This window comes from Triticum urartu, chromosome 7 (assembly GCF_003073215.2).
Source record: "Triticum urartu cultivar G1812 chromosome 7, Tu2.1, whole genome shotgun sequence".
NCBI lineage: Eukaryota > Viridiplantae > Streptophyta > Magnoliopsida > Poales > Poaceae > Triticum > Triticum urartu.
The window spans coordinates 678381592-678394944 of NC_053028.1; the positions used below are offsets into that span (position 1 = coordinate 678381592).

Sequence of the window (13353 nt, forward strand, 5' to 3'; positions counted from 1 at the left end):
AGAAGGAACCTACTGAGGGGGAGAAGATAGAGAAAACTTTGTCTACTATGCTCCCTTCAGATAGGATCCTCTAACAGCAATACCGTGCTCGTAACTACACTGTCTATTCCGAGCTTATTCACATGTTACTTCAGGCTGAAAAGCATGATGAGCTACTCGCTAAGAATGGCTCCCAGCGCCCAGTTAGGGCACAACCTTTACCTGAAGTCCATCTGAATGTTGCGAATAGACAGAAGTTTAATGGTACCCCTCGGGGTAAACAATCCAATTTCGAGCATAAGCGAAAGCGCAATGGGAACAGGAGATCTAGATACCCAGGCAAGGGAAAAGGCACTTCAAAGCCCAGGTTTGATAAATCCAAGCTTTGCAACAAGTGTGGATGCTCCACGCATTCTACTGAAAAGTGCACAATGCCCAAGCATCTGGTTATGCTGTACCAGCAATCTCAGGGACGCAAAGCACCTCAAGGGAAAAGGTTTGAAGCCAACTTCAACCTTCATCCGGATAGCGCAAAAGGAGCTGGTGGTTCGCATGATGTTCCTCCTGGACCGAGCAACGCCGTGAATCCTTATCTGCCTGAGGCTACTGCTGAAATGGAGAACACGTTGATTGAGTACACCGCAAACAACGTGTTTGGCGACTTCGACTAGTCCCTCAATCTCCTAGTGATCTACTTAATTATGTCCATTTGTGATGATTGTAATAAGAACATAAGTTTGTTGTTGTCTTTATATTGTATTGTATCAGCACATTTTATATAATAAAGATTGTATTCTATATATTACTATGAGGTTTTCTTATTGAAAATTCTTTGTTTTATATAGTTTTCTACGGGGACAATCCGATGGAAGAGGAATTATGCCTTGTGAACAGTGGTGCCACAAACTCCATACTGAGGGAGATGAAATATTTCCAAACTCCGAAAAAGACGAATGGAGATATTCTAACTACCGTTGGACGCGATACTGTGATTGTTGGTACTGGACGTGCCATATTCACCCTCCCAAGTGGTACATATGTGACAATTGAGGATGCTTTACTGTATTCCGATTCTGCACGTACCCTGATCAGTTATCAAGATATCCGTAAAAATGGTTTTCATATTGAAACCCATGAAGACAACAAAGAGGAGTATCTACTCTTTACTAAAGATGACGGATATGGCAAAAAGGTACATGAGAAAATTCCTTCTCTGTCATCTGGTTTGTACTATACGTACATCAAACCCGTGGAACATGTTGCATACAAAGTAATTTTTCAGAATGTTAACGCATTCCAAACCTGGCATGACCGCCTAGGCCATCCTGGAATAGGGATGGTGAGAAAAATTACTAGCAATTCTATTGGTCATAATTTGCTTGAGTCAAAATTTCCTCAATCTTCTGATTTTGTGTGCACATCTTGTGCCACGGGAAAGCTAATTTTGAGGCCCTCACACCTCAAAATACAAGTTGAACCACTTCAGTTTCTTGAACATATTGAAGGAGACATTTGTGGTCTCATTCAACCATTATCTGGACCTTTCCGGTATTTCATGGTTCTGATTGACGCATCTACACGATGGTCACATGTGTGTCTTCTATCCACACGAAACCATGCATTTGCCAAGATAATGAGGCAAGTCATTAAGTTGCAAGCTCATTATCCTGAAAGTCGAATTAAATCAATTCGAATGGACAATGCTGCAGAATTCTCCTCATGTGCTTTCAATAATTATTGCATGGCTTTGGGGATTTAAGTTCAGCACTCTGTTCCATATGTCCATACACAAAATGGTTTGGCTGAAGCATTGATTAAGAGGATCAAACTCATTGCAAGACCTTTGTTGACGAATTGCAACTTGCCAACCTCTTGTTGGGGTCACGTTGTTTTACACGCTGCTGACTTGATATAATTGAGGCCAACTGCATATCACAGTTCTTCCCATCTGGAATTGGTACGTGGAAATCCTCCAAGCATTTCCCGTCTATGTAAGTTCGGGTGTGCTGCATACATCCCGATCTCACCACCACAGCGGACATCTATGGGCCCACACAGGAAGTTGGGGATCTATGTGGGGTACAAATCGCCGTCGATTATTAAGTACCTGGAACCCCTGACTGGGGATCTGTTCACAGCCCGTCACGCTGATTGCATATTTAATGAGGAACATTTTCCGGCATTAGGGGGAGATTTCAAGTACCAGAAAGAATGCCCGGAAATTGATTGGAATGCTCATTCCATTTCATCCTCTGATCCACGTACCCATGAGACCGAACTTCAAGTTCGGAAGATCATTAATTTGCAACATCTTGCAAATAATTAGCTAGATTCATTTACTGATTTGAAAGTTGTTACAAAATCCTTAAACCCGGCCAGAAACATGCCAGAAAGAGTGGAGGTACCAATAAAAACCACTCAACTCCCTATTCCTAAAAAGAGGGGGAGTAGTACAGCCTCTGACCCGGAGCATGCTTCTAGCAAGCAGCAAAGGAAATCGAGGAGAAAAACCTCGGAGTCAGTAAATGCAGGTCAACTCAACGTTGACAAACACCTGATGGGTAGTATACACCCAGTGGAAGGGCAACCTCCACAACCCAGTTCCAGTGTGCACAAACTGACTGGGACATCGGAACACCCAGACTCGATCGTATTGGGAAATCATGAAGAGTCACTAGGGGTGCAGGAAATTTCCATCAACTATGTTGATTTTGGAGAATCATTTGACCGTAAGACTACGACTGTCGACATATTTTTTGCTGAAAAGATTGCAGATACCCTTCTCACTGATCATGATCCAAGGTCTATCGTTGAGTGCCAAAAGCGCTCCGATTGGCCTAAATGGAAGGATGCAATCCAAGCAGAAATTGCCTCGCTTAACAAAAAAAAGGTATTCACTGAAGCAATACCAACACCTCCCGGTGTTTTCCCTGTGGGATTCAAATGGGTTTTTCTCCGGAAACGGAATGAGAACAATGAGGTGGTGAGATATAAAGCAAGGCTCGTAGCACAAGGTTTCACGCAGAAACCTGGCGTTGATTTCACTGAAACATATTCTCCAGTAATGAGTGCAACCACTTTCTGATATCTTATATCTTTGGCAGTGCAAAATCGTCTATCTATGCAGTTGAGGGACGTCGTGACCGCATATCTTTATGGGTCACTAGATTCGGACATATATATGAAGGTTCCTGATGGAATCTCTGTCCCGAATAAAAATGCAAAACGCAACATGTATTGTGTAAAGCTGAATAAGTCACTATATGGCTTAAGGCAGTCGGGACGGATGTGGTACAACCGACTCAGTGAGTTCCTTCTTCGGAAAGGTTACTCCAATAGTGCTGATTTCCCATGTGTTTTCATCAAGAAGTCCTCTACAGGATTTTGCATCATTTCTGTGTATGTTGATGATCTCAACATCATCGGCAGCACACCAGACATTGATGAAGCACGCAATCATCTAAAGATGGAATTTGAGATGAAGGATTTGGGTAAAACTAAATTTTGCTTAGGTATTCAAATTGAGCATCTTCCCTCAGGAATCATGGTACACCAATTTGCCTATATCCAGAAAATATTGGAGAAATTCAATATGGACAAATCCTATCCATCTAAAACTCCCATGGTGGTTCGATCTCTAGACGTAGAGAAAGATCCGTTCAGACCAAAGGATGATGGAGAAGAGGTGTTGGGACCTGAAATTCCATACCTTAGTGCTGTTGGAGCGCTTATGTATCTTGCAAATTGCACAAGACCTGATATTGCATTTGCAGTGAATCTACTTGCTAGACATAGTGCAGCTCCCACAAAACGTCATTGGTCTGGAGTGAAGAATATCTTTCGATATCTCCAAGGCACAAAGGATCTTGGCCTATTTTTCCAGTTCCTGAAAAATCAGGACTCTGATGTGATTGGATATGCAGATGCCGGCTATTTGTCTTATCCCCATAATGCCAGATCTTAGACCGGCTTCGTGTTCCTACATGGTGGCACTTCTATATCATGGAAGTCTTCGAAACAGACTCTGGTGGCAACATCTACCAATCATTCTGAAATAATTTCATTATTGGAAGCAACATGTGAATGTGTATGGCTTCGCAGAATGATTAACCACATACAACAGTCATGTGGAATGGATTCGATAAAATCACCTACCATTATCTATGAAGATAATGCGGCCTGTGTTGCGCAGATGCAAACATAATACATCAATAGTAATATCACCAAGCATATTTCTCCTAAATGGTTTTCTCCCATAATCTTCAGAAAAGCAGGGAAATAAGTATTCTGCAAGTTAAATCATGCGACAACCTTGCTGATTTATTTACCAAGTCTCTACCAAATTCTACATTCCAGAAATGTGTTCATGGAATTGGTATGCGAAGACTTAGGGACTTGCGGGTGTAAGGGGGAGTCTCTTCTTGAGATATCCTCATTTTATTGACATCACATTATGCTATCTTTCTTTGTGAGTATATGTTTCAGGGTCTCATCAAAGATTTTATGAAGAACTTTTGAAGGAGATTTTTTGTGAGATGATAGAGCTTTCCGGACAATCGTGAAGATGATCTACATGATCAAGCATAGATTAGGGGGAGTGTTAAAAATAATTCTGTAATTACACTGGTAGAAAAAGGGCCTATAGTCCCGGTTCGTAAGGGCCTTTAGTCCCGGTTCCTGAACCGGGACTAAAGTGTCGGTACTAATGCCCCGACCCTTTAGTCCCGGTTCAGTCCAGAACCGGGACTGATGGGCCTCCACGTGGCCTGTGCCGGCAGCCCAGGCAGGGGGGCCTTTGGTCCCGGTTGATGACATAAACCGGGACCAATAGGCTTCCACACGTTAGCATCTGGCTGGAGCTGAGGTTTTTCTTTTTTTTTTAAAAAAGTGGCTGTTTTAGGGGTTTAGGGGGTTATTTTTAGGTTGTTATTAGCTAGCTAATAGAGAGAAGTGTCCTCTCTTATATCTTCATCCTTGGTTTACCTATGCTACTGCTATGTTCATTTCACCCGTAGATATATATATAATAACTCATGCATGCTCGCATCATACATCATCATATATAATAACAAGTCCTACTAATTAATCAAGCATCATCATACAACTTCTACTCGTTATTAATAATAAGTCATACGATCATCATCCTCATAGTCATCGAACCCAACCCTACATAATTGTTCTTAGCACATGATCATCAGTATCAGGTAGGACCTAAACACACTTAAGGTAAAATAGCATAAAACAATATAGACCCTGACTCTCCATTATGAAGAATGGAGATCATCCTGTCTCCAATTCTTGCGCCTCGCTTCCTTTTGCTTCCAAGAAGCTCCTTACGACTGTCCATACATTTTTCCCATCCTTTGATTGTCATGTCTCCACTTCTTTTAGAAATCCGGTATGGACAGTTGAGATTCGTAGGACGACCTGGATATATGTTCAAAACACGAAGGCTGCCGCCATTCTGATACATCAAATGAGGCACACAATCCTCTGGGATAAGCTGTTGAAAAACATAGTAATAACTTCGTAGTTAGCAATGATGTACTAGTTTTAGAAGTATGCAAAAAGATGCACGGATGTCGTAATAGTAAAAAAACTTACCAGGGTATCTCCATGGTAGTTACCGTAGTTCAACACGTGCACTAGTGGCACGTATTGACCATAATGTTGAGGAGTTCGATTGTAGATATTGTAATTCTCAAGATCGTTACAAAATCCAACCAGATGAGTTTTCTCCTTGTAAGTTAACTCAGAGCCATCGGTGTAGTAAATTCTATCTACCATCTTCTGCACATTCTTTGATACTTCAAAATAAGCTGTCAATGGAAATAAGCTGTCAACTATTTTGAAATGAACAATATAAATTAGTTAATAATTAACTATGTTTGAAAAACTCACATAGCGGTAGAACTGGAGGAGTATCAACAAGGACCCAAATGTCCATATTGTCTTGCTCTATTTCAGGATCACCAAGATCCATGGTGACAAGCATACCCTCATCAAAACCATACAATTTGCAAAATGCTTCCCAATTTTTGCAACCAAAATGAGTTACGCTCTCAGCATTATACAACTTTACTTCAAAATCCACATCATGATGGGTCCTTAGGTGAATTTTCTTCGTTTCAAAATTTTCATGGTCTTCAAAATCCATCCTCTCCAAGACATAGCGCCTTGCATGGCATGGGATAAACTATACTCGAATTGTAAAAGATGAAAATTACACGTTGAAATAGTTGAAGTCATGCTTAATTATGAAAAAAAACACTTGTCGTCGTTGCGTACCGTTTCAACTTCGAAAGTCTCCTCGAGCTTAATGCTGAAGCGCCGACCATCGTCCAGGTGAGGTCGGTCGCACTCACCTCGATCGTCGTGGCACCAGTCGCACTCCCCCGGAAGACTTTCGTCGTCCGATGATGACATTTCCTATACGTTCATAATTCAAAGACTAAATTAGATCATTATTATTCAACTAATCATATGCATATGCCTTGCATAGTGCTCTCCAATTTGAGCATTCAATAAGAAAAATCAAATCACAAAATAAAGTAGTAAAATAAACTACTTCTATAGTAAAATAAACCGCAAAATAAACTAGTTCTATTAATTTTCTTGCTAAAAATAAACTACTTCTATAGTAAAATAAACCAGTTTTATTAAATCAACTAGTTCAACTACTAAGCACTTACTATAAATAGAATAATGTAGTACTTACTAAAAATAAACAAGTTTACCTAGTTCTAACTAATTCCATTATTAGTTCTAACTAATTCCATTAAACACTTTCTAAGTAGTACTAATTACTAAAAGTTAATTATCGGGGAGGGGGGTATGTCGACAACGACATACCCGATAACAAAAAATAAGTAGAGGAAGAAGAAGAAAAAAAGAGGAGAAGAAGAAAGGAAAAGGAGAAGAAAAAAAAGAAAAAAAAGGAGAAGAAGAAGGAATAATATAGGAGAACAAGAAGAATTCTTCTTCTTCTCCTCTATTCCTTCTTCTTCTCTTCTTTTTTTCTTCTTCTTTTTCATCTTCTTATTTATTTCTCCTGTTATTTCTCTCCTCTTCTTCTTCTCCTTCTTCCTCTTCTTATTTTTCTTTTTTCTCTCCTTCTTTTTCTTCAAAATATGAACATATACATAAATGACTTTGATCATACATATATATGAACAACAGAAAAAATCATAAAAAATCTATGAACAAAATAAAAATTCTATGAACAAAATTACAACAGAAAAAATTCATAAAAATTCTATGAAAAAATGGACATATTCTTTGCATATATATGAACACACAAACTTTTGCATATGCAACAATAATATGAACAGAAAACAATGTATGAACAGAAAAAAATTCTAACTTTTGCATCTAAACTATATATACACCTAAATTAACTACAACAACTCAATTAACTATACATCTAAACTACACATCTAAATTAACTACAACAACTCAATTAACTATACATCCTAAATTACGCATCTAAATTAACTACACATCTAAATTAAGAAATTACGCAACGGTGAGGGGCGCGGCGACGGCGACGGGGCGGCGATCGACGAGGAGGCAGGACACGGGGGCGACGGTGAGGGGCGCGGCGACGGCGACGGTGAGAGGCGCGGAGACGGCGACGGTGAGGGGCGCGGCGACGGGGCGATGAGGAGGCAGGGGGCGGCGACGGCGACGGTGAGGGGCACGGCGACGGCACGGTCGGGGGCGAGGAGGCAGGGGGGCACGGGGCGGCGACGGCGACGAGGAGGCAGGGGGGCACGGGGCGGCGACAGCGACGGCACGGTCGGGGGCGACGGCAGGGGCGGCGGACGGCGACGGGGAGGGGCACGGCGTCGGCGGCGAGGAGGCAGGGGGGCACGGGGCGGCGACGGCGACGACGCGGTCGGGGAGACGGCAGGGGCGGCGGACGGCGTTGGGGCAGCCTGGCAGCGTCGATGTGCTCGGCATCGTTGGGGGCAACTGCGAGGGAAATGTGAAAATTTCCCAAGTCTTTGCTTATATAGCAAAGCCATTGGTCCCGGTTGGTGGCACAAACCGGGACTAATGTCCCCTTTCGTCCCGGTTTGTGCCACGAACCGGGACCAAAGGCCACTTTTCGGCAGCCCAAAGGGCGGGAAGCGGCGTCCTTTAGTCCCGGTTGGTGCCACGAACCGGGACGAAAGGAACCCTTTAGTCCCGGTTGGTGCCACGAACCGGGACGAAAGGACCCCTTTCATCCCGGTTGGTGCCACCAACCGGGACCAAAGGGCGTGTACTGGAACTGCCGCGGTGCGTTGGGATGTTTAGTCCCACCTCGCTAGCCGAGAGGGGCTCGGAGTGGTTTATAAGCCCTGCGGAGCCGACCACTTCGAGCTCCTCTCTACTGCAGGCTTACGGGCCTAAATCCACTCTCTGGGCCTGTGGGCCTACTGGGCCTACTGTGGGCCTGCATCCTGGCCCAACTAGCGGGTTTCTAGTCGTATGCAGGCTGTGGTGGCCCAGTAGGCGGCATTTTTAAAAAAAAATCCAGTTTTTTGTTTTTTACTAACAGCAAAATACTTACTAGTTTTTTGGTTTTTTACTAACAGCAAAATATTTATGATAATTCTTTTTGCTATTAAAGTTTCTTTTTGCTTATAATGTTCTAAACAGAAAATACTTAGATAATTTATTCTTTGTTGCTTTATTTATTTTATTTTTTTCTACTTATAACAAAATACTTATTGTTAATATAAGTTTTTTTTCCAGATTTTTTATTTTGTTTTCTGCATTATTCATTTTCTTTTTTTTTGCTTTATTTTTTATTTTAGGTCACAAAATTTGTTTATGAATAGTTAAAATTTGAATAGTTTAAATTTGAGTTTTTTAAGATTTGTGTGAATCACTAGTTTATGAATAACTTTACTATTTGTGTGAAAACACTTTGTGTATTATATTTACTATGTACAAGTTTGTGATTAACTTTACTAGTGCCATTAGTTTTCAAATTAGAATAGTTAATATTTGAATTCTTTGAAATTTGTGTGAATCTCAAGTTTGTGATTAACTTTGCTAGTGCCACTAGTTTTCAAATTAGAATAGTTAAAATTTGAATTCTTTGAAATTTGTGTGAATCACTAGTTTATGAATCACTAGTTTACTAAATTTGTGTGAAAACACTTTGTAGAATAGTTAAAATTGATTTTTGAGTCAATCTTTTTCCTTGCTATTTATTTTAGGTCACAAAAATAAAAACTTCTCTGTTAGTGAACATAGATGCACTTATAGAGAAAATTAAACATAAATTCATAATTCATTTCTATTTATGAATTTAGGTCCAATTTTCTTCTATAGGTGCATCTATTTTCACTTTGAGAGGAGCTCAACAACGCAGAGAGGGACGGGCTCATAAGCAGGTGTGGGCGCCCTTCGTTTGGCGAGGTGGGACTAAACTCTAGGTGCAACGAGGGCGAACCCTTTGGTCCCGGTTCGTGGCCCAAACCGGGACTAAAGGGGAGCCTGTGGTCCCGGTTCATTCCACGAACCGGGGCCAATGGTGGTGGGCCAGGAGCCAGGCCCATTGGTCCCGGTTCGTCCCACCAACCGGGACCAAAAGGTCCAGATGAACCGGGACCAATGGCCCACGTGGCCCGGCCGGCCCCCTGGGCTCACGAACCGGGACCAATGCCCACATTGGTCCCGGTTCTACATTGAACCGGGACTAATGGGCTGAGCCGGCCTGGACCATAGCCCTGTTTTCTACTAGTGTTAGGGGAAAATCTCCCCTTGCCCAAACCGTCGTTGCGGTTTGTCCCGCAACCGATGCCTCCCCTCGAGATCTCCTAGAACCGACGCCTCCTCGAGGGATCATTGTGTCTCTTCGGGACATATAAAAGGGGACTTGTAACCATCGATCAAGAGGATTCGATCATTCTGATTCAAACAGAAACTTTTCCCTGCGTGCTGCTTCCGGACTCCTCCTCCTCTGTTTCCTGTAAAAGCAGAGTTTCTCATCTCAAGCAGAGAAGTGCTTCTCCCTCATCTCTCGTCGGAAATTAGTCGATGCTTTTCTTGTGAATGATCCAAGACCCGAATGGAGATGCATATAAATGGGACGATGGGGCCAAGTTTCTTTTTAGAAAGATGAATTTTGAAACAATTTGTGCTGTAGTTGCGAACGTGATTACAAGATTATCGACGCCCCCTACTGCAGGGGCATCGACCCAAATCCCGTGACTGATGCCGGACTAGGAATGAAAGCAGACCCAAATCCCGGGAGTGTATAGTATATCTTAACCATGTTTTAACTAATTTTGGGCGAAAACGGAGTACCGATCTGTGGTCTGGTCCATTCGGGCCGCTACACATTTCTAGTCTGTGTCAGGATGAATCTTCAGGCTCTTGAGTAAAGCACTCCTTTTTACCCCCGTAGGAAAAAAAAACCCAGCTAATGCTCACACCAATTAGTGACAAGCACAATACAAATCAAACATTTCTTGTCGAGAAAAGACATATATATGTAGCCTCTGGATGGATGGTTGATTGATCGTTTGCATGACAAACCGGCACTGCCAATCGAGGCCTCACGGAAGCTCTCTTGGGCATTTAGCAGTATCCAGCAGGAGATTGGGACAAGGGGAAGTTGGTTATCCCGCAGGAGGGAGCTGAACAGCCCATATTGCATGTGGAGACCCAAGTCAAGCCGACATGCAAGTGGAGTCCCCTGCCGGTGAGCTGGACGAAACTCAATGTAGATGACTCCTTCAATCCTGGCGACGGGATGGCAGGCACGGGAATGGTGCTGTGGGACCACAATGGCAACGTCATCTTTTCAGCGTGCAGGTCTTTGTGGTCGTGCCCGGATGCCCTTCATGCAGAGCTTGCGGGATGCATGGAGGGGCTGGCTCTAGCGCACCCGTGGACGAACCTTCCACTTATCTTGAGATGTTATAGCCTTAATGCAGTCCAGTTGATCAATGCTAGGAGCAAGGATCGGTCACAATATGCCATGGTCATTTCGGAGCTGAAGAGGTTGATGGGTGAGCGGGAGTGTATTATACTTATATCTTTAGAGAGCAAAATAATCTTAACCATGTTTTAGCTAATTTTAGGCGAAAACAGAGGACCGAACTGTGGTCTGGTTCCGTTCGGGCCGCTACACATTTCTAGTTTCTGTAGGGATGAATCTTCAGGCTCTTGAGTAATGCACTCCTTTTTACTCCTTTTTACACATTTCTAGCTGCTCGCTCACACCAGTTAGTGACAAGCACAACACAAATCACGCATTTTCTTTTAGAGAAAAGACATACGTTTGATTTTATAAATAAAGCCACACAAATCACACACGTAAATATTCAAACAACAAAGGATCGCTGACGCTGCATCGATACCTACATGAAACGAAATACAGAAAAAGAAATGCCAGGCGGCTCATGAACTGACGAACGCTGATTTTATAAAGCGTCCAGTCAAATGTCCTGATGCTGCATCGATACCAACAATATATGCGACGAATGCTGCATCGATCGCTGCAGGCTCCGCTGGTTTTATAGAGCATCCTGTCAAATGTCTGACACAGAATAGCAAAAAACCCAGGCTATTCGCTGTAGGGAGTATCCGTTCGGTTCGAAATATCTGCCAACTACTGAAAAAAATTCAAGTATACGGTGCCGTTATATATCTACACAACCAAGCAGTCTTATGTCTAACAGAACGTGTTGCCATCGGAGCGGTACTTCCCTTAACCATGGCCAAGCGCTTGCTGCCATGGATCAGTGTCTTGGTCGTGCTCTCGACGCTGTGGCGCTCGTGCAGCCCGGCCGCCGGCGCCGACCCGACGGCCGGGTTCACCGCCGTGGAGGTCACGGAGGACCGGTTCAAGCTCCACAAGCCGTATGACCTGCCGCAGGAGCAGCGCTACGAGCTCCGCGCCGACGGCGTGCGGCGGTTCTGGGTCTACTGCGACGACAAGCCCTTCCGCGCCGGGAGCCCCACCAAGCCGCGCTCCGAGATCCTCCTCAACGTAGGTTGCATCAATCTCTCCTACACTACTAAACCAAACCTTCCTCACATTGATTTCTGACGGATTAGCAATGGAGTTTTGTTGGTTTGACACGTCGATTTTGGTTTCCAATTCCGGGGTGGAGCAGGTAACGTACAGCTCCGGGGTGTGGCAGTTCGAGGGGTACGGCTACGTGCCGGCCGGCACGACCGGAGTGTCCGTGATGCAGGTGTTCGGCGCGGCAGGCCCGCCGCGGAACACGACGCTGATGCTGCACGTCTACGGCGGACGGCTCGTGTACTACAACGATGAGACCAAGGTGGTCGACAGCCACATCTACGACCGGTGGTTCAGGCTCAACGTCGTCCACGATGTCCAAGCGTCGGCCCTCACCGTGTTCATCGACGGCGACCAGAGGCTGGTCGTCCCAGGCTACGGCGGCGACTTCCACTACTTCAAGTTCGGTGTGTACACGCAAACGGACCCCTCGCACTACATGGAGTCGCGGTGGAGGGATGTCAAGGTCTACACTAAGACTTCCTACTGAAAAATGTAAGAAATCAACCTGCAAGATTTCGGCATGAATTACTTGGGGACTGGAGTACATTTGATTGGCATGTGGAAGAAAAGAATTTTGTACTTATTAGTGTGATGATGCAATGGATTAATGGATACGGTACATATGTCTCTATCTGCCATGAGAAATTAATGCAGTAGATGTTGTGGCACATCCATGATTACAAATCACCCCGGTCGGTCCAGTGCGTCGCTCTCTAAGAGCATCTACAGCTGTTCCTCTTTTTTTTGATTCGCAAAGCTTGTGTATCCTTTCATTGATAGAAGAAGATAGAATGAGTACATGAGATGATACAGCACATGACACGAACGTAAGGGGCATGAACATGGTGCCCGAAGCGTAAAGACGAGAGATGCTCGACCCAAACAAAGAAGAACACAGCTAAACTCTCCGACTAGAGAAGCTATCCAACTAGCAACCAAACTACCAACATCTCCAAAACTAGCACTGAGGACGCCACAAGCAAAACAAGACAACGCCTTCACGAAGAAGAACGACACCGAGACGCCATCGTCATCTGGTCCAGAAAACCGGACCTAGGGTTTTCCCTAAAGCTCGAAGAGCGGCGCAGAAGATGGCCATGGCAGCGCCTTCAAGAAGGGCACGACATCCACAGATGTCGCCCTTGCCAGCATAAGTTGCAGGGATTTTGCCATGGCCAAATTCCGAGCAATCCCAAGCCGTCGGAGCACAGATCGGATACGAAGCAGTCATGCCTACGCCGGAGCAGCGACTGTAAGAAGGGCAGTCGCACCCGACGCTGAAGGAGACATCAGGTGTCGCTGGACGCGTGAGCTTCGGAGGAGGGCGAGGCTGCGTGGCT

The 13353-nt window shown here is 44.1% G+C and overlaps 1 protein-coding gene across 1 annotated transcript; it reads left to right on the forward strand.

The window, feature by feature from the left end:
* The first annotated feature begins 11698 nt into the window (after positions 1–11698).
* Positions 11699–12500, forward strand: LOC125520427 (citrate-binding protein-like). Its single transcript, XM_048685340.1, has 2 exons — positions 11699–11974; positions 12102–12500. Exons 1-2 carry the CDS (start codon positions 11699–11701, stop codon positions 12498–12500), a joined length of 675 nt encoding a protein of 224 aa, XP_048541297.1.
* Positions 12501–13353: the final 853 nt, after the last annotated feature.